Source organism: Balaenoptera borealis, assembly GCF_965194805.1.
Source record: "Balaenoptera borealis genome assembly, chromosome: 16".
Lineage (NCBI taxonomy): Eukaryota > Metazoa > Chordata > Mammalia > Artiodactyla > Balaenopteridae > Balaenoptera > Balaenoptera borealis.
The window spans coordinates 44,842,919-44,864,755 of NC_138872.1; the positions used below are offsets into that span (position 1 = coordinate 44,842,919).

Here is a 21,837-nt window from a genome sequence, read left to right on the forward strand (position 1 = left end):
TGAGACTCCAGCCTTGGATTACTTAGTGGGATCTTAAAGAACAAAAAGAAAAGACAGGAGCTTGCACTTTCCCTCCTCTGTTCTTGCAACGTAACTATTCTACCTGGGCTCAGGGCTCCTACACCTCTCTCCTGTTCCTTTGCAATGTAACTATTCTTTCCGCCTGAGCTGGAGGGGCTTGCATCTCTCTCTGCTTTTGCAATGTAGCTGTTCTACCTGGGCTCTCAGGAACTACCTGATTCATCTGTAGTCCCCCAGACTGAGGGGGAAAAAAGGGGGCCATTTTAAATTCAAGCAGGAAAACTATGAGATCTCTGGTTCTGTAGAAGTCAACAAGTCTAGTTTAAGCTTGTGGATTTAATTAATACAGACCCATCTTTAGAGTCATCAGCATTAAGTACAATACTTTCACTGTATCTAGGGTTACTGGAAGTCAGTAAGTGCATATTTTTCCTGTTACAGAATCTGTCAACAGGGAAAATAACCTGATATGATTAAATTTTTAAGTAATGTAACTGGGATATGAACTTTTTGGTAAACTCTAGGAATAATTATGTTTTGGAAATGTCTATCTAAAACAAAACAGTCTCTCCAAATTTTGGTAAATTTGAAACAATTAAATTAAGTGATAGGAATTAATCGAATATCCAGGCCACTTCAAATGAGATAAAATATTGGAACATTGATTGCTAAACAGGTCTAAATTTACCTACTCTTTTTTTTTTTTTCTTGTGAGAGAGAAATTAAGCTGTGAGTTGCCACCTTGAGATGTTCTCTACCAATTTATGGAATGCTAATGGAAAAGACAGTTCATGGTTGCTTAAGGAAAGTAGGATGCATGTTTTCAGAAAAGAAGGTATGAGGAATGGAAACACATTTTGTTAAAGGAAAAAGGGTGGTTTTGTCCTAGAGCTGGCTATTTCTGAATGGGAAAAGAATAAGGGACAAAGTATGGCTACAGAAAGTTGCTGAAGGTTTGCGGAAGAGGAACATGGAGAAAAGAATTTTGTATGTGGTCAGGGTTTTCTAAGGTTGGATTAAATTTAATTAGGTAAATGGATTTTATTAAGAGTAGGCTGATGCAAGATTTAGTTTCTCTCTCTCTCTTATGAGAATATAGTTTTCCTAGGAATAGGTTCAAAGTTAGCCTCTACCTCTGCCCCACAAGGCATTTACCCCCTTCGGGAAGTAGCTGATGGGAATGGAGGGGCTACTAGAGTGCATGTCCCCTTCTCGATGGGAGACTTAGGAATCTGTAAGGAGAAGTTTGGCAGGTTCTCAGACAATCCTGACAAGTTTAGGGATGAATTTATCAGGCTGGGATTGACATTCTCTCTCACCTGGCAGGACATCATGGTCATTCTGGCCCACTGTTGCACCCCAGATGAAAAGGAGCATATACTGAGAAAGGCCAGGGAACACACAGATGGCCTACTGGCCACCAATCCACATCACCAAATTTTTCAGGTGGGTGGGGATGCAATCCAAGAACATGGCCCACACTGGGACTATGAAGATCATGTAGGCCAGGCTAGGATGAGACATTATATTACTTGTCTATCAGAAGGAATGAAAAGGTGTATGGTGAAGCCTGTAAATTATGATAAGGTCTGAGGGGTTACACAGGAAAAAGGTGAAAACCCGGCAGTCGTCCTGAGCTGGGTGACAGGCATTCAGCAAGTACACCAATACAGACCCGAGTCCACAGAAGGGAGGACACTATTGGCCGTGCATTTTATCACCCAGGCTACTCCTGATATCAGGAGAAAATTACAAAAGCTTGACGCTGGGCCCCAAACCCCATTGTCAACCTTGGTAGAGGAGACCTTCAAGGTCGATAACAACCGAGACTTAACGGAGGAGGCCAATAAGGATAAGAGACTGATAAAGAAAACGCAGCTTTTGGCTGCTCTGATTCGCCCACCACCTCGAGGGGACCCTGGAGGACCGAGAAGGCTGGACAGACCACCAAGAAGCCGCCTGGGCCCGAGCCAGTGTGCCTTTTGTCGGAAAAGGGGGGCACTGGAAGGGGGAATGTCCTGAGCGCCCTCCTGTGGGAGGCCCAAGGGGCAACCCCGACCTGACCCAGTTCCTTGCGAATCTCCCAGTTGAGAGATTCCCGCACACCAACTGAAGGGGCCTGAGTGCCTGCCCAGCTCCAGATCCCACTCGATCCATCCTCATTACTCCAGCGACGCTTCGGGTCACCCTCCACGTGACAGGTAGGAGAACCGAGTTTCTTGTAGACACTGGAGCCGCCTGCTCTGTTCTCACTTGGGCAGCTGGCCGCCTCTCCAACCGTGACTGTACTGTGACAGGAGTTGATGGACGGCCAAAGGTAAGGTGATTTATATCTCCGCCTGCCTGTGGAATCGGCTCCATTATTATTACTCACTCTTTTTTGTATATGTCAGAATACCCTGTCGCTCTCCTCAGAAGAGATTTGCTAAATAAGTTAGGAGCTAGTGTATTCTTAGGACAGGGTGAAGTCTAAAGAGGTGAAGAATCCAAACAGAGAATGCATGTATTAGTAGCCCCAGATGACCCACCTGCTGGGTATCAAAATATTCCCGAAGACATCCCCCAAGAAATTAGAGGACAGGTAGATCCTACAGCTTGGGATACCTCAGTGCCAGGAAGGGCAAAATGTGTTCCCCCAATAAAAATAAGGTTAAGGCCTGGGGGAAAATACCCCTGGAAGAGGTAATATCCTTTAAAGCCCGAGGCCCTGAGGGGAATCTAACCGCTGCTCAGCAAATTCCTAAAACATGGACTCATTAGGCCCTGCCAATCCCCTTGCAGCACCCAATCCTCCTAGTACAGAAGCCTAACAGGGAGTGTCGGTTTGTGCAAGACTTATGAGTAACGAATGAGGCCATCATTCCTGTTCACCCACTGGTGCCAAACCCATAGACCCTCCTCGCCCAAGTGCCAGGGAGCGCTCAGTATTTCTCTGTTTTGGACCTCAGAGATGCATTTTTCTGTATTCCCCTACATCCAGACTCTCATTACCTTTTTGCCTTTGAGTGGAGGGATCCTGACCCCCTGGAGGCTGCCCAGTATACCGCAGGGTTTTCGGGACAGCCCCTATCTTTTTGGAAGTGCGTTAGCAAGGGAACTGAGGGAACTGAGCCTTGAGAAGGGAACTCTGTTACAATATGTTGATGATTTATTAAGTAGTGAGACCAAACAAGATTCAGATCAAAATACTGTTAGGGTCCTAAATTTTCTGGCACAAAGGGGATATATAGTCTCTCCAATCAAGGCTCAGATCTCACAGCAACGTGTTGACTATTTAGGATTTATTTTGACCCAGGCGTACGAGCACTGGCCAGAGATTGAACAGCAATGAGCACATTACCATCCAACCACAAAGAGGCAACTCCGAGGCTTTCTCGGGATGGCTGGGTTCTGGTGTATCTGGATTACAAATTATGGCCTTATAGCAAAACCCCTCTATGAGGCTCTACAGGGAGAACAAAGGGAACCCCTCCAATGGTATAAAGACCACCAGTGGGCCTTTGAGACACTAAGGACTGAGCTGAGCAGAGCACCAGCACGGGGGCTTCCACATTTGGACAAGCCCTTCACCCTGTACGTTCACGGGAGGTCAGGGGTAGCTCTAGGAGTCCTGACCCAAAAGCTGGGACTGGATCAGAGATCAGTGGCTTACTTTTCAAAACAAGTGGACTCAGTGGCCCTGGGATGGTCAGGCTGCCTGCGGGCAAGAGCAGCCTGTTGGTTAATGAGGCTTCCAAGCCCACCCTGGGCCAACATGTAGATGTGTTAAGCCCTCATCAGGTACAATCTGTGCTGGAGGTCAAAGGACATCATTGGTTGACTGGAGGAAGGTTAACAAGATTTATCAGGCCCTCTTAATGGACACCCCTGCCGTTACCTTAAAGGTGTGCCAAACACTGAACCTGGCAACTCTGCTTCCAACGGTCCAGAGTGGAGACTTAGTGCATCAGTGTATAGAGACCATAGAACAAACTTGCTCCAGCAGGTCTGATCTTCTAGATGAGCCTCTTGACAGCCCTGAGGTCGAATGGTTTACTGATGGGAGCAGTTCTGTAGAAACGGGAACCTGAAAGGCGGGGTATGCCATAGTTAGTCTAGATGAAGTCACAGGAGCCAAGGCCCTGCCACCCCAGACATCAGCGCAGAAGGCCGAACTAAATTGCATTAATGAGAGCTTTGCAATTAGGGAAGGATAAGAAATTAGATATTTTTACTGATTCTGAAGATGGGTTCCACCTGCTTGCTACATGCTCATGCTGCCATTTGGAAAGGAAGAGGAATGTTAACTTCTAGAAATTCCCCCTAAAACATAAAAGATTTGATTCTGGCTCTTTTAGAAGCAGCGCAGCTTCCTACCCAATAGCAGTAATCCACTGTAGGGGCCATCAGAGGAAGGATCTTTTGTGAGCCAAGGGAACAGCAATGCTGATGAAATTGCAAAAAAGGCAGCTCGACTGCAGGAACCTGAACAAGTTATGGCTCTAGTGATTGGCCCCCCCTGAACTCCCTAGCCTTCCCCAGTATTGCCCACAGGAACAAGAAAATGCTGAGAAGTGGGGCTATGAGAAGGGAAGCACAGGCTGGTATAAAAAGGAAGGTAAGGTTCCAATCCCTGAGGCCCAACAATGGAAACTCACCAAGAGCTTACATGATGCCGCCCACTATGGGCGGGGTGCACTATGGGACTTAATGCAAAAGGCTTTTTCAGGGAAGGGGCTTAAAAGAGCAGTAAAACAAGTAACAATTGCCTGTGATTTATGTGCCTGTAATAACCCACAGACCCATCCGATCCCCCCCCTTCCTTACTCGGGCCAATTCAATGCCGAGGGACATACGCGGCGGAAGACTGGCAGTTAGATTTCACCCAAATGCCCACATGATCAAGATATAAATATCTTCTTGTGTTTGTTGATACTTTCACAGGATGGGCTGAAGCCTTCTCCACTGGATCTGAAAAGGCTCTGCATGTCTGTAAGTCCCTTTTAAAAGAAATAATTCCTCGGTTTGGACTTCCAAAGTCCCTGCAGGGCGTTAACGGGCCCTCTTTTATAGCTGAAATCACACAGGGGCTCACAACGGCCCTACGGATAGACTACAAGCTGCACACCTCTTGGCATCCCCAGTCTTCAGGGAAGGAAGAGAAAACGAACCATACTTTAAAGAAAACCTTAGCAAAGCCCTGCCAAGACACTCATGAACCCTGGACCAACTTGCTTCCTATTGTACTCCTCAGGGTCCGTGTAGCCCCCTGGGAGTTGTCTGAGGCTTAGCCCATTTGAAATGACCTGTGGGAGGCCTTTTCTTACTACTGACATTCTACCGCATGAGGACGTGAACCAGGCCCTGAGATATATTATTAACGTAGGACGAGTTCAGAAGGCAATCCAGGACTATGCCGGCAAGGCACTGCCGGCTCCCACTCAAACTACAGAGGAAGGAGCAGTTCCTTCACAAATAACCCTGGGGACCAAGTTCTTCTTAAAACCTGGAAAGAGGGGTCCCCCGAAGACCAACTTATGCCAAAATGGAAGGGCCTCTATACAGTAATTTTAACCACCCTCCACTGCCGTCAGACTGTGAAGGATATCTAGTTGGGTACATTTGTCCAGACTAAAGCTTTTACCTCCAGAAACCCGGCAGGTCACAACAGAAGAACAATACACCTGTGAGCCAGTGAATGATCTGAGAGACCTATTTGAAAGACAGGCACCATCAACAGATAGGTAACATGATGCAGTGGGTTGGCTCGTATTTGAAGCCTTAACGGGACTTGGGACCTCCCTCTGTTTCCTTGGCTGAGGTGGTTCTTGACAATCATCTGGCCCTTGATTACCTTCTGGCCGAACAAGGTAGAGTTTGTGCGACAGCTAATACTTCCTGCTGCACTTGGATCCATGCGACAGGACATGTAAAAGTTAATATTAGGGAAATATGCGCCCAGGCAGAGTGGATTCATAATTTTGGCAGGGGCAATATCACCTCCCCTGTCTGGTCAACAGTTAAGGAAGCCCAAAGTTAACCTGGTTCCTTCCCTTTCTAGGCCCTTTAATAGCTATTGTTGTTGTTCTCCTTTTTAGCCCTTGTTTGTTTAACCTTTTGGTTAAGTTTGTGTCTTTTAGGCTCCAACAGTTTGAAGTAAGGCTCATGATGGGTCAAGGAGTTCAGCGCATTCCAGCAGAGAGTGGCCCAGGTCCCTTCAGGTCCTTGGAACAGTCAGCGAGGGACTTCTACACCTCTAGCATAGGCTAGGGTCTGCGGCCCCTGTCCAGCAAGAAGAATTTTCAGAAGAGAACTTTGGCCCGTTACCCCTTAAGAATAAGGGTGTAGGGCTTCCCTGGTGGTGCAGTGGTTAAGAATCCACCTGCCAATGCAGGGGACATGGGTTTGAGCCCTGGTCCGGGTAGATCCCACATGCCACAGAGCAACTAAGCCCGTGCGCCACAACTACTGAGCCTGCGCTCTAGAGCCCGTGAGCCACAACTACCGAAGCCCGTGTGCCTAGAGCCCGTGCTCCGCAATAGGAGAAGCCATTGCGATGAGAAGCCGACACACCGCAATGACGAGTAGCCCCCGCTTGCTGCAACTAGAGAAAGCCCGCGCACAGCAACGAAGACCCTACACAGCCATAAATTAATTAATTAATTAATTAATTTTAAAAAAAGGGTGTAGAGTGTCTTGGGGGGAATGAAACAAGCTGGGACCTGGGACCCTTTACTGCAGTGCTGCAACGCTTGCACCTAGACATACCTCTCCTGGAGCAAGAAAATACAAAGAAACTCTATGGGACTAAAAATAACTACATGCATGCACAGTTGGGGCAAATTCTGGACAAAAGATACAAAGAGACCAAAAAACCCAACTGCCACTTTTGAAGAGCCCAGAGCACAACAGGGTACTGCGCATGCCCCCCGCACACACCACCACCTAAGGGGTGGGCAAACCACCCTGAGCCACCCCTCCAGCCCGACCCCTGGACACACCCCTACCCTTACCCCATTTAAGGAACAAGCTTGACCCTCGCCCCCTTGGGGAGTGGCAAGCAAGGCAACCTGTAGTTTGCTCTCCCTCCCCTCTGCTGCAGCAGGGGCCCCAGTAAAGCCTTGCCTGAATTTCTTGTCTGCCCTCTGATCAATTTCTATTGATTAAGGAGGCCAAGAGCCCTGGTCGATAAAAAAACTACATAAAACAGAGATACCAATGACAAAAACCTAAAGACACAAGAAGTTTTCAGGATAAAGGAGATGGGAGTGAATGTATAAGGATCAAGGGAGAGGTAAAGGGAGAAGGGACAGAAAAGACTGAAAAAGAGAAATAGACAGCAGGAAAATAAAGGTGAGAATACTGGGATGATAGGACTTCCAGCCACTCCACGATATGAAGTTTGAACCTCTATCACTCTCATAAGTCTCCCATCAGGAAGAGCCCGCTGGACCAGGGTCTGCACGGTGTGAGGCGAGCCTCTCCCACCTCTGCCTGTCACCCGTGAAGGTGAGCCGCTGCCGGCCAGAGGGAGCAGGTCTCACAACCTGAGAGGAGTGATGCTGTAGCTGCCTGACGTCCACTCTCTCGGAAGGACAGGACAGAGAGAGAAGCAGAGAGATTTCAGGAGAGGGAAAGGGACAAAGGGGAGGGCAAAAGCGTTGCCTGAATGAGGGTACTGAGGCCCCCAGGAGTCAGGAAGGCAGACTTATCAAACGTGGTGATGCTGAAACAGGAGGTTCAGGTGGCCACTTGTCACCCATGGGGAAGCTGAATTCACTGGTCCTGGAGGTGTCCAGATCCTCTCCCCAGAAGGGGACAAGTGCCCCATGTTGGGCACCATAAATCTAATGCCAGTCAGGGTTCTTGGCCTTCCCCAATCAATAGAAATTGATCCGAGTCCAGACAAGAAATTCAGGCAAGGCTTTACTGGGGCCCCTGCTGCAGCAAGGAGGAGGGAGAACAAACAACAGGTTCCCTTGCTTGCTCGCTCCCTGAGAGGGGCGAGCTTGTTCCTTATATGGCGTGAGGGTAGGGGTGTGTCCAGGGGTCGGGCTGGAGGTGTGGCTCAGGTGGTCTGCCCACCCCTTAGGTGGTGGTGTGTGCAGGGGGCATGCGCAGTACGCTGCTTGTGCTCTGGGCTCTTCAAAAGTGGCAGTTGGGTTTTTTGGTCTCTTTTGTCCAGAATTTGCCCTAACTGCATGCATGCAGTTATTTTTAGTCCCATACAGTTTCTTTGTATTTTGTTGCTGGAGGAGAGGTGTGTCCCGGTGCAATCATCGTAGAACTGCAGCAAAGGGTCCCAGGTCCCAGCCTGTCTCAATTCCTCTGGCAGACGGTGGTCACGCAGCTCCGTCCTGGGGTTCTCTCTGCCCATTTCTTCCTCTGACCACGTGGACCCTAGGCACATCCTTGTTTCCCAGCTCCTGGGGAGCCTGGGGGATGTTGGGCTAATTGGGTGGGGCCCCGAGGGGAGTGTCAAGCAGGAGGCGGTCTGGAAGCCAAGCATGCGATCCTGGGCAAGGAGGCACAGACAGGAGGGGCCGGTCAGTCTGGGCAGTGAGTTCAGGGCACCAGACCCCCCGGAAGGATGGCTTTGAGCTGTGAGTCTGGGGGCGTTGTCCAGGAGGATCATCGTGTGTCCTGTGTAGAGATGACCGACTGCTCACCCCAGCTCCCCAGAGAAGGGCTGGTGGTTGGTCCTGGCCATGGCCCACACTCTCTGATCCTTGAAAGGGATGCTTCCAGCACACACAGCTGGGCTTCACGGAATCAGGCCCATTTCAGTGAGTACTTCTGGAGAACTCCCTGTGAGACGCCCAGGGAGTGCTTGGTGCCAGCAGCACGAACATGGGCATGACAGAAGCCCTCCCTCCCCCGGGAGACAGGCCAACTGGTGCCCATGACCCGGTCCAGGGAGACAGAGTTCTTCCAATGGGAGTCAGGACAGCTTTGGAAAAGAGGTGACACTTGGCCTGGGCCCTGAGGGATGAGTAGGAGTCTTGAGAGCAAAGGTAGCCCAATCCCAGGTAGAGGCAGGGCCAGGCAGAGGGCCCCCAGCCGGGATTGCACACCTTCTGGGTTTCCTGGGCCCCGGCTCTGTCTGTGCCCACGTCTCAGGGCCTCCCAGCCTAAGGCCCACATTCAACCCTTCTTCCCTGGGCTCTTGTCTGGATGTGCCCATAGCTCTCAGTCTGGGAAGGGAGACCACCAGACCACCAAGGACTCGGGGGCTCTGTACACATTTGTAAGGGCCAGCTGTGTCCACGTGCTGTGTCCCGGGCTGGCTGTGGCCACCCCGTCCTCTCCTGGGCTGCACCGAGAGGAGGGATGCTGTGCACAGGGGTCTACACTGTCCCTCATATGAGAGTGTGTGTGGACACCCGCTTTGAATGCACAGGGCTGCTTGCCCTCAGGACATGCACAGGACAGACCCGTGTTTTTCAGGCTCCTCTGGTGACAAAGTGTGAGTGGCCACTGTGGGCATTGCTGGCCTCTGTCGGGATACTTGCTATCCATCCAGGTGTGTCAGAACTCTACTCACTCACGTCTCCACAGCCTGTTCGCCCCGAAAATCCACTGAGACGTGCCTACAATTGCTGATCACCTCATCCCACCCCTACACCTGCACATTCATTCTCCGGCAAAAAAAGCCATGTCACTTCCGTTTCCTTTTTAGTTTTAGTGAACTTACAGCCATCTGAGAAAAGGGACAACCTGTTGTGGATTTTTCTGGTTACATCACTTTATGGAAAATATGACTGACAGACAAAAGCTGCACATATCCAATGTCTACACTTAAGAGTTTGGAGGTTGGGATCCATGTGAGAAAGCTCCCACTGTCCAGGCTATACACGATCACCTTCACGTTTTTATTTAATGTTTTTCTTTTCTGGTGTTGAGAGCAGTCATTCAACATCTGACCTTTCAGCCCAGGTGCAAGTCCACGGCAGTGTCAGCTCCAGGCCCTGTGTCGTAGAGTACACATCCAGAAATTGTCCATCTTGAAAGTAAAATTTATATCCTCTGACCAACATCCCCTCCAGTTGCCTCCTTCCAGCCCTGGGAACCAGCATTCCACTTTCCGCTTCTGTGACTTTGAGTACTTTGGAGTCCTCATGACAGTGGAATCAAGCAATGTTTTGTCCTCTGTCTGGCTTCTGTCACTAAAATTTCCCCCTGGTCCATCCACATTAATGCAACGTCCTTCTGTTTCGAGGTTGAATGGTAGTCCAGAGACACAACCTCTTTCAGGTTTTCCTGCACATCTGGCTGCTTCTCACACCTGATCATATTGCCTTGCTTCTTTGTTGCAAACACCAAATGGCAAAATGACATCTTCCAGCCAGGACTGAGTCCTGTGCTTGGACACCAGGGAACAGTGACCATGGAAACTGCTTGAAAAAAAAAAAAAAATCACAGGGAATTCCCTGGCAGTCCAGGGGTTAGGACTCTGAGCTTTCACTGCCGAGGGCCAGGCCAAGATCTCAGGGAGGAAGGAGGGGAGGATGAGATGTAAGCTGGTCTCGTGCACCTGGGCACCCCGAGGAGGGGAGGCCTGGGCAGGGTTCAGAGCTCCCGCTCCCGGGAAGACAGCAGCTCTAAGCAAGTCAGTGTGGGGCGGGGGTGAGGGGGGGACAGAAAGTCAGGGTCAAAGCCCCTTCTCTACCCCCATAGGTACCATATGCTCACTGATGCCTGGCTTCTGGAAACCCACCTTTTTCTCTGTCCCCAGGCATGGTATTCTTACTCTTTCTCTGATCCAGAGTGGCCACCAGAAACCATTCTCAAGCCCCCAGCCCCCAGCCCACACAAGTGACTGACATCTCATTGTGACTCTGCTGTGGCCACTCCCAGGGACCCTGAACTGTGCTACTCAACGTGTGGACCAGAGGCAGGGACAGCACCGTCCCCTGGGAACCGACTAAGAGGCACATTCTCCGGGCCTGCACAGACCTGCTGGGTCAGGATCCTGGGGGACGGCAAGGCCCAGGGTCGGGGACATCCACAGGCCTCCGGGGGTGCTGGGACCCTCGGAACTGCTCCAGGTGCTGCGGACGGAGCCTAAAGGCCTGTTTCGGGGGCACAGAGGCAAAGTCTTGTCTGGAAAGAGTGTGTGTGTCATTGTCCCAGAGCTGGTTTGTGCCCCAGGAAGGGGAGGCTGTGACGATCTCTTCCTCGGACGCAGACCCGGCACACAGGAGTTGTGTGCCCGCTGAGCTGTGGCCCCGAGGCACCGAGACACTGGCGCCTCCTGCGGACTCAGCTCAGCCTCCTGAGCGCCTTGGCTTCCTCCCCTCTCTCTGCTTCCCCGTCACTCACTCTGCCTCCTCCGGCGACACCCCGACAAGGGGGCACCCGGGGCCCAGGGTGTGTCAGTGGCCACCCTCCGGTCACACCTCTGGAGGGAGGGCGTGTCCGTCAGCCAGCCAGGCCCCAGGCTGAGAACTCGGGGCGGAGGGGTTGTGTCACGGGAGACGCAGGGATTTGGCGGGAAGCTCCTGCTTCTGGGACCTGCAAGTCCTCTCCCCTGGCACCCGCCCAGGGGCCTGGGCCCCTGTGTTCCAGACCTCGAGGGGGCTGGGGGCCACGGGGGACAAGGACACACCTGCACTTGTCAAGACCTCGGCCCTCTGCTGCTTTCTTAGCGTGAATACGCTTCACCTCTGGGCAGGCCGCCTTCTGTCACCCACAAAGCTGGCTCTGGGCCACTCATCCTCTTTGGCTCTGTCCCTCCTCTTCTCACTGACCCTCACCTACTGCTGTGTCCAGAGACCCCCTTCCAATTCAACCCCTTGCAACTGTGTCCTTGATTCAGCGCCCGAAACTGGGACAAAAATAAGCCTCCCCTCCCACTGAGGTGCCGAGGGGGGTGTATGGCTGGGCCTCAGCTGCAGGGGTCCCTCCTCCACCGCTGGTCCTTCCCGACCCACCCTGCCTGGGTCTCGCTTCTCTTTCATGAACAGGAGACAATTTTATCAGCTTTGGATGGAGGAGTCAAGGTCACAAGAGGGAAGGGACAGGGTGTGACGCCAGAGGGGAGGACCAGGGCCAGGAGTATGTCCCGGAGCAGATGAACTGGCCCAATGCCCAGGGAGGCTGGGTGGGAGCTGGTGCGGGGAAGGGCGAAACCTGGGTGCCCGGGTGCCCACAGCCATGCTGTGTCAGCAGTGGAGGTGCAGGTGGGCTCAGCCCTGGGCCCTGCTCCTGCTTCTCCCATGACGGATACATCTGCCCAGCCCTGTTCTGGGAGATCTGCGCAGGGTCTCCATATCATTGGCATCACCAGCACCTCTCAACTTTGATAACCTGGTGGTCCCTGGGTTTAGAGAAAATGCAGCCTCCCTATCCAAAAGTCCAGAGACCCTGGGGCTGCATGTTTCTAAGAGGCTCCAGGAGACACTGCAGCTTCTGGTGGGTGGGCCCACCTTGAGTGGAGGCTGGAGCCCCTCCTACATTCTGCCCTGCCTCGAACATCCTGGACCAGTGGGTGTGTGTGAGCAAGACCCCAGGGCAGGTGCTGAGGGGCCTGAGGCCCTGTCTGGGTCCATCCTGCACAGAGGGTTCCCTGCCAGGCTGTACTGATGCCCCTCTGAGGACGACGGTCATCCCTTGAGCCCAGAGACACAGCTCAGACGCACCCGTGCTCCTAGCTTGTGCCACCTGCGGCTGGCTCAGGTGTCCACGGGGGAGAGACCCACCCCCTGGGCCCAGCCGGCTGCCCTGCTGGCAGGACGGCCTCAGCTGCCCAGCACCCAACCTCTGGAACCAGGCTGCACAAAGCTGCTTGCAATGCTGACGTTTAATGACCAATTCTACGGGAGGAAATGGACAGGGAGGAATGTCCACATTGCCCGGATGTGACACCCAGACACCTGCTCATACAGAGGACAGAACCAGAGCTGCTCAGCCACTGAAGGGCCACGACAGGGCGTCACTGGTGCCCAGGAGGAGGACAGCGGAGCCCAGGCTAGTACGTGGTCTCAGTCAGGGGAGCCTTCCGAGCAGGTGTTGTTCAAGAGTTGAAACTTTGTTCTCCAGGGTTCAGTGTCGATTGTAAAGAAGCAGGTGATGGTCTGCGGGACAAAGCACAGGGACAGAGTGGGGGGAGGGGCCTTGGGAAGCGTGTGGCTCCAGCTCTAAAGCCGCATCCACCCAACCTTGCCTTCCTGGGGTGGGCAGCTGAGGGTACAGGCTCTGGCCCTCAGTCCTGGATGTTCCCGACCTGGGACTCTCTCCTGACCCCAGAGGCACCTGGGTCATTCTCCCCTCTCCAGCTCTGTGGTCTCCAGGGACCCCTCCCCCAGGATGTCCCAGTGTGACCCATGCCCCCAGTGTCCCAGCAGGGCCTCTGATCCAACTCGGGTTTGTCCCGGGGTGGGGCTCACCCCCCTTATCACCAGGGCAGGGCCTGGGAGGGAGGGCAGTGGGGCTCCTCAGCCTCCACCCCTCGGGCTCTGGGTCAGTGGCAGGGGGACCCAAGAGGGGGCTACTCAGCCAAGGTGATGTTGCCCCCCACCCCGCACTTCTCCTGAAGGCAAGGAAGGGAGGTGGGTGAACACCAGGGAGGGGACATTCCCGTCTCTGGCCCAGGTGACCTGGACCCAAGTGGTCAGGAGCAATCCGACCCCAGTGTGACCTGGGGTGCAGCGGCTAGAATGGGGCCAGTGAGCAGACAGGCCAGGGACACACAAGTGACCCGGGGCTGGCCTGCCTGGCTGGGTTCTGTCCTGCAAATGCCCCCTCCGTGTCCCTTGGAATGGCATTGTCATCACTCCCCACACCCCCTGCTCTGAGGCAGCGTCCACGGCCGTGTAACCTGAGGGCCACCGTCGCGTGTCTTACATTGTTCCCGTCTGGACTTGCTTGAAATGGACAGTTGTCAATGTCTTCGTCAAATTTCCCACACCTGGTTCGGCCGAGCTGCAGCTCCGTGGAGAACACGATGCCATTTGCCTGCGTTCGTACAGACCTTGAAGTGGACGCATTCCCTGCCCCTCCCACACACACACACATTCACACACACACACGAGAACACAAGCACACAGGCACACTCACAGGATTGGGACAATGGTTCTATGAAACATCACCCCTTCTCACTAAGTGAGCTCTGAAGGTCTCTGTCCTCTTCTCCACTCCCTGGTCCTTCAGCCTTGCAGTGTCTTCTGGCTCCACCCCGGCCTTTATTCCCAACACCCAGAGTCAGTCTTGGACTCCAGGCCAAAGACCATAGACAGAGGCCCAGCTGGAGGGCGCAGGGCAGCAGGACCAGCCAGGACCAGCTCCAGTGCCCACGGAGTGAAGCCCAGCAGCGTGGAGGGCCCTCTGCCTTCCTTCTATCACTCCATCCAGAGGTGCACAGGGAGTGACGCCCCAGCGCCCCACCACACACAAGCACTCAGACAAAGCACACATACACAACCACACACGCGCACACACAGGACCAGAAGTGCTCCTCCTGCAGAATGTTCTCGGGGTTTGGGTCTGCAGCCCACATGAAAATCGCACTCCTGGTTGCGTTGCTAGGGGAACATTTTAGGATTAAGAATGCCATCTGGGAAGAGTGTAAATCACACTCGGTCCATGTAGGTGGGGACCCAGAGGGAGCCCAGAACACGTGGAGTCAGAGGAGAGGCTGTGAGTGCCCAGGGGCTCCTCAGGACCAGGGGGGCCTGTGACTCCCGAGCCGCTCTCCCCCTCCCTCTGTGAGTGTCTCTGTGTATCTCTCTCTCTCTGTTTTTCCTAAATTAACCTATTTTAATGTTATTTCCATGAAATCTTTTCTAAATCTCTCTAATCCAGTATTTTCTGTCTGGCTCTTTTTTTTACTAAATAGTTTCATCTCCTCTTAGTCCATATTTGGTCATTCTTCATTAAACAAGGTCAAAAATGACAAAAACTAAAAACACACCTTATATGTGAGTAGATTGACAGTTTTAAAAATTCCCAAGTTATTGTTTTTAGAAAACCTGAAACTAACCAAATAGAGTTTATGCCTCTATATTATGGGTTTCAAATGGTGATAGAGATCCCTTGATGACACCCCCCCTCCCGACCCTCATTAACACCAGGTGTGGGCCAGTGGGGGAGGGGGGAGGATGTGGTACCTACCGGCTCCTTCCACGACCTCAGGATGCGCACCACCTTGTAGGCATTCCTGTCCTGGCTCCTCTGGTTGAATACGTGTACGGCGTACTCCACGGTGGCAGGGAAGTAAAGCTCCAAGGTTGCTTGGTCTTCACCATTCCCTTCCCCTTGGGGTTGCCAGCCATGAGTCACCAGGAGCTGGGGACCTAAGAGAAGCAGGAGCAGGGCGCAGGGCTGAGCCCACCTGCACCTCCACTGCTGACACAGCATGGCTGTGGGCGCCCGGACACCCAGGCTTCGCCCTTCCCTGCGCCGGCTCCCACCCAGCCTCCCTGGGCATTGGGCCAGTTCATCTGCTCCGGGACATACTCCTGGCCCTGGTCCTCCCCTCTGGCGTCACACCCTGTCCCTTCCCTCTTGTGACCCTGCCTCCTCCATCCAAAGCTGATAAAATTGTCTCCTGTTCAGGAAGGAGAAGCAAGACCCAGGCAGGGTGGGTGGAGAAGGACCAGCCGTGGAGGAGGGACCCCCGCAGCTGAAGCCCAGCCATACAACCCGCTCGGCACCTCAGTGGGAGGGGAGGCTGAGTTTTGTGTCCCAGTTTCAGACGCTGAATCAAGGACACAATTGCAAAGGGTTGAATTGGAAGGGGGTCTCTGGACACAGCAGTAGGTGAGGGTCAGCGAGAAGAGGAGGGACAGAGCCAAAGAGGATGAGTGGCCCAGAGCCAACTTTGCGGGTGACAGACGGCGGCCTGCCCAGAGGTGAAGCGTATTCACGCTAAGAAAGCAGCAGAGGGCCGAGGTCTTGACAAGTGCAGGTGTGTCCTCATCCCCCGTGGCCCCCAGTCCCCTCGAGGTCTGGAACACAGGCGCCCAGGCCCCTGGGCGGGTGCCAGGGGAGAGGACTTGCAGGTCCTAGAAGCAGGAGCTTCCCGCCAAATCCCTGCGTCTCCCGTGACACAACCCCTCCGCCCCGAGTTCTCAGCCTGGGGCCTGGCTGGCTGACGGACACGCCCTCCCTCCAGAGGTGTGACCGGAGGGTGGCCACTGACACACCCTGGGCCCGGGTGCCCCCTTGTCGGGGTGTCGCCGGAGGAGGCAGAGTGAGTGACGGGGAAGCAGAGAGAGGGGAGGAAGCCAAGGCGCTCAGGAGGCTGAGCTGAGTCCGCAGGAGGCGCCAGTGTCTCGGCGCCTCGGGGCCACAGCTCAGCGGGCACACAACTCCTGTGTGCCGGGCCTGCGTCCGAGGAAGAGATCGTCACAGCCTCCCCTTCCTGGGGCACAAACCAGCTCTGGGACAATGACACACACACTCTTTCCAGACAAGACTTTGCCTCTGTGCCCCCGAAACAGGCCTTTGGCCTCTGTCCGCAGCACCTGGAGCAGTTCCGAGGGGCCCAGCATATCCCGGAGGCCTGTGGATGTCCCCGACCCTGGGCCTTGCCCTCCCCCAGGATCCTGACCCAGCAGGTCTGTGCAGGCCCGGAGAATGTGCCTCTTAGTCGGTTCCCAGGGGACGGTGCTGTCCCTGCCTCTGGTCCACACGTTGAGTAGCACAGTTCAGGGTCCCCAGGAGTGGCCACAGCAGAGTCACAATGAGAAATCAATCACTTGTGTGGGCTCTGGTCTGGGCGCCTGAGAATGGTTTCTGGTGGCCACAGTGGATCGGAGAAGGGGTAAGAATACCATGCCTGGGGACAGAGAAAAAGGTGGGTTTCCAGAAGCCCAGCATCAGTGAGAGACTGTGCTTGTCAGGGAGAGGAGGGGCTTTGCCCCTGACAGCCTGTCCCCCTGTCACCTGCACTGACTCGCTCACAGCTGGTGTCTTTCTAACACTCAAAAGTCATTCTCGTATTTAGTCAATGCCTAAGAATTGACTGTTGAAGTTTTTCTAATTACAACTATTACAAGGAGTTTTTCTGTGAAAATTTTTTCTATGTATTTTTTATTGAATTACATTTGCTTTAAAATATTATATTACTTACAGGTGTATATACATTGTGATTCAGGTTTTCACAGATATACTCCACTCAAAGTTATGGCAAGGAATGACTATATTTCCCTGTGTTATATAATACATCCTTGTTGCTTATCTATTGTATACATAGTACTCTGCCTCTCTTAATCCCTTACCCTTCATTTGCCCCTCCCCATGCTTCTCCTGACTGGTAACCACTAGTTTGTTTTCTATGTCTGTGAGTCTGTTTCTGTTTTGCTTATAGATTTGTTTGTATTATTTTGGGGGGTTCCACATATAGGTTGATACAGAGTATTTGTCTTTCTCTGTCTGACTTATTTCTCTAAGCATAATATTCTCTAGGTCCACCCACATTGCTGCACTGGAAGAACTGCATTCTTTTTTATGGCTGAGTAATATTCCATTTTGTATTCATACCACATTATCCTTATCCATTAGAGCATTAGAGCTCATGATGCATGATGTCTCTTATGCCCATAACCTAGGCCACGTTACTATGGAAGCTTGAGCACTCCATCCCATCCTGAGCTGGACCAGTGCCATGGACATTCTCCTAGGTGCTATTTGACTAGTGACGGAGGTGAGGGAATCAGACAACAAGAAGGGACTTCTACAGTGTCTACACTTGGTGGGGAAGTCTTGTTAACGGGGACAAGTCTGCCCCCCGTGTCTTAACATGAGAGGGAACCTGAGTCGGACACCCCATGCTTCTGGGGTCCAGAAAGGACAGTGGGTGCAGCTCCAGCATGGGGGAGCCCAGGCTGTGTGGGGCAGGGGGCATCCCACGTGTTTCCAGTGAGTGAGGGGAGGGCGTCGGGGTGACCCAGGTGGGCAAGCTGGAGGAGGAAGGACGCGTCCTTCAGGTCCGGGGCTCCTGGCGCCCACCTGCCTGAGGCCTGTGTCCCTCCTACTCCTGCCGGGGCTCCTCCCCAGCCGACCTCAGAGGCCTTTGATAATCACGGTGCTGAAATCCCTCCTGGGATCTGCACGTGGCTGTCCTGGCGAGCACATAGGGGTGTCATGGACCTGGATGTGACTTCCTCACCCGCCTCCTCACCCCGTTGTCAGAGCTTGGCCACAGGCAGTACCCGTGCCCAGCTGTGTTCGGGAGAAAATGACCAGGCGCTGATGACCTGGCATCTTTCCCGTCCCCAAGCTCCTTCCTCTGTCTCTGCCTCCCCTGGCATTTGATTCCCAAGCCAACGCCCACTTTTACAAAAAAACCCTCCCCTCTACGGCAGAAGCCCTCGTGGACCATCCTTGCCCGTGGCCACTGGCGGCTGTCAGCACCTCCTGCCTTCCTCACCTCTCTGTCACGAGGCTGGTCTGCCTACAGCAAGGGAGTAGCACCAAGGAGGTGGAAGCCTAGGGAAGCCTACACTGCACGGAGCCAAGGCCCCCAGCGTTCAGGCCTGTGATTCTCAGGCAGGAGTTTTGGAATCCTTCCCAGCCACTGCAGGCCACCTTCTATCACCCACAAAGCTGGCTCTGGGCCACTCATCCTCTTTGGCTCTGTCCCTCCTTGTCTCACTGACCCTCACCTACTGCTGTGTCCAGGGACCCCCTTCCACTTAAATCACTTGCAACTGTGACCTTGATTCATTGTCTGAATCTGGGGCACAAAAATAAGCCTCCCCTCCCACTGAGGTGCTGAGGGAAGCATGTGGCTGGGATTCAGCTGCGGGGGTCCGTCCTCCAAGGCTGGTCCTTCTCCCCCCACCCTGCCTGGGTCTCGCTTCTCTTTCCTGAACAGGAGGCAATTTTATCAGCTTTGGATGGAGGAGGCAGGGTCACAAGAGGGAAGGGACAAGGGTGTGACGCCAGAGGGGAGGACCAGGGCCAGGAGTATGTCCCGGAGCAGATGAACTGGCCCAATGCCCAGGGAGGCTGGGTGGGAGCTGGTGCGGGGAAGGGCGAAGCCTGGGTGCCCGGGTGCCCACAGCCATGCCTTGCCGGCAGTGGACGTGCAGGTGGGCTCAGCCCTGGGCCCTGCTCCTGCTTCTCTTAGGTCCCCAGCTCCTGGTGACTCAAGACTGGGATTCCCAAGAGGAAGCGAATGATGATGACCAGCGAGCCTCAAAGAACTACTTCCTTGCCACCGTGGAGTACGGCTTACACGTATTCAACCTGAGGAGCCAGGACAGGAATGCCTACAAGGTGGTGCGCATCCTGAGGTCGTGGAAGGAGCCGGTAGGTACCACCTCCTCCCCCGTTGCTGTTAACGAGGGGCCAGCGGCGGTAGGGGAGTTAACAAGGGATCTTGATCATCGTTTATAGCCCGTAAAATAGAGGGAAATATTAATACAATCTCTTCGGTTGGTTTCAGTTTTTATAAAAGAAATAACTTGGGAACATTTTAAACTGCAGTCAGTCTACTCTCATGTAAAGGTGTATTTTCAGTTTTCATCATTTCTGACCTTGTTTAATGAAGAATGACCAAATATGGACTAAGAGGGGATAAAGCTATTTAGTTAAAAAAGAGCCAGACAGAAAATATTGGATTAGAGAGATTTCGAATAGATTTCAAAGAAATAACATTAAAATAGGTTAATTTAAGAAAAACAGAGAGAGATACGCAGAGACACCCACAGAGGGAGGGGGAGAGCGGCTCAGGAGTCACAGGGCCCCCTGGTCCTGAGGAGCCTCTGGGCGCTCACAGCCTCTCCTCTGACTCCACGTGTTCTGGGCTCCCTCTGGGTCCCCACCTACGTGGACCGAGTGTGATTTACACTCTTCCCAGATGGCATTCTTAATCCTAAAATGTTCCCCTAGCAACGCAATCCTGCAGAATGCAACCAGGGGTGTGATTTTCACGGTGCTGCCGACACGAACACTGAGAACACTCCGCGGTAGAAGAACTTCTGGTCCTATGTGTGCTTGTGTGTCCTTGTGTGTGCTTGTGAGTATGTGTGTGTGTGTGTGAGAGAGAGAGGTTGTGTGTGTGTAGCAGTAGCTTTGCGTGGCATTTGTCTTGCTGTAGGGCAGGTGAAAGGGGTGACAAGGGGGCACAGAGGGGAATCTCCCTTTCTCAGCACTGATTTATCCAGCAAAGTTGGAGAGTCAGCACCCCGCCCCTCAGGTCCCTGTCCTGCCTACACTGCGTGGATCTACTCTATTGGCTACATAAGGGGCAGGAGGGCTGCGTCCACTTCAGTGTCTGTACAAACCCAGGTCGATTTTGGCATCGTGTTCTCCACGGAGCTGCAGCTCGGCCGAACCAGGTGTGGGAAATTTGACGAAGACATTGACAACTGTCCATTTCAAGCAAGGCCAGATGTGAACAATGTAAGACACGCGACAGCTGCCCTCAGGTTACACGGCCGTGGACGCTGCCTCAGAGCAGGGGGTGTGGGGAGTGATGGCAATGTCATTCCAAGGGACACGGAGGGGGCATTTGCAGGACGGAGCCCAGCCAGGCAGGCCAGCCTCGGGTCACTTGTATGTCCCTGGCCTGTCTGCTCACTGGCCCCATTCTAGCCGCTGCACCCCAGGTCACACTTGGGTCAGTTTGCTCCTGACCACTTGGGTCCAGGTCACCTGGGCCAGAGACGGGAATGTCCCCTCCCTGGTGTTCACCCACCTCCCTTCCCTGCCTTCAGGAGAAGTGCGGGGTGGGGGGCAACATCACCTTGGCTGAGTAGCCCCCTCTTGGGTCCCCCTGCCACTGACCCAGAGCCCGAGGGGTGGAGGCTGAGGAGCCCCACTGCCCTCCCTCCCAGGCCCTGCCCTGGTGATAAGGGGGGTGAGTCCCGCCCCGGGACAAACCGAGTTGGATCAGAGGCCCTGCTGGGACACTGGGGGCATGAGTCACACTGGGACATCCTGGGGGAGGGGTCCCTGGAGACCACAGAGCTGGAGAGGGGAGAATGACCCAGGTGCCTCTGGGGTCAGGAGAGAGTCCCAGGTCGGGAACATCCAGGACTGAGGGCCAGAGCCTGTACCCTCAGCTGCCCACCCCAGGAAGGCAAGGTTGGGGGGATGCTGGCTTTAGAGCTGGAGCCACACGCTTCCCGAGGCCCCTCCCCCCACTCTCTGTCCCTGTGCTTTGTCCCGCAGACCATCACCTGCTTCTTTACAATCATCACTGACCCATGGAGAACAAAGTTTCAACTCCTGAACAACACCTGCTCGGCGGGCTCCACTGAGTGAGACCACATACCAGCCTGGGCTCCGCTGTCCTCCTCCTGGGCACCAGTGACGCCCTGTCGTGGCCCTTCAGTGGCTGAGCAGCTCTGGTTCTGTCCTCTGTGTGAGCAGGTGTCTGGGTGTCACATCCGGGCAATGTGGACATTCCTCCCTGTCCATTTCCTCCTGTAGAATTGGTCATTAAACGTCAGCGTTGCAAGCAGCTTTGTGCAGCCTGGTTCCAGAGGTTGGGTGCTGGGCAGCTGAGGCCGTCCTGCCAGCAGGGCAGCCGGCTGGGCCCAGGGTGTGGGTCTCTCCCCCGTGGACACCTGAGCCAGCCGCAGGTGGCACAAGCTAGGAGCACGGGTGCGTCTGAGCTGTGTCTCCGGGCCCAGCATCCCTGCCCCAGGGCGGCCATTCAGAGGTGGGTGTGCAAAAGCCCGTGGCTGCCCTGGGACTCTTGGTGGCAGCCACGTGGACCTTCTCCATCCTTGCCTCCTCTCCTTGTGCTGCCCGCGATCACCTCCTGAATCCAAACCTGCTCCCAAGTGTGTGTCGCAGGGTCTCCTGGAGAGGGGAGCCTTTGTGTGGTGTGAGGACTTCTTCAGGATGCGTCCTCCACACACACCTGGCTGGCTTCCCAGG

General features: G+C 53.8%; 2 protein-coding genes across 3 annotated transcripts in view; one reads left to right on the plus strand and one right to left on the minus strand.

Annotated features, from left to right (window-relative positions):
* The window catches only part of LOC309613411 (cystatin-9-like), a 31,481-nt gene extending 9,951 nt beyond the window's left edge, over positions 1-21,530 (plus strand). Inside the window, exons 2-4 of one of the 2 annotated variants that reach the window (XR_014235711.1) lie at positions 19,076-19,257; positions 20,239-20,352; positions 21,124-21,530. Coding sequence is in view for 1 of the 2 variants with exons in the window: in XM_082360193.1 (XP_082216319.1) it covers positions 19,012-19,257; positions 20,239-20,352; positions 21,124-21,216 (453 nt within the window). In the remaining variant the exon portion in view is untranslated. Of the gene's footprint in view, positions 1-16,562; positions 19,258-20,238; positions 20,353-21,123 lie in introns of those variants that run through there. The other variant, XM_082360193.1, reaches the window with a different exon arrangement.
* Positions 12,008-16,114, minus strand: LOC309612694 (cystatin-9-like). The gene is made up of 3 exons (XM_082358706.1): positions 15,112-16,114; positions 13,846-13,956; positions 12,008-13,076 (listed from the first exon to the last, which is right to left on the minus strand). Exons 1-3 carry the CDS (start codon positions 15,355-15,357, stop codon positions 12,984-12,986), a joined length of 450 nt encoding a protein of 149 aa, XP_082214832.1. The 5' UTR covers positions 15,358-16,114; the 3' UTR covers positions 12,008-12,983.
* Positions 21,531-21,837: the final 307 nt, after the last annotated feature.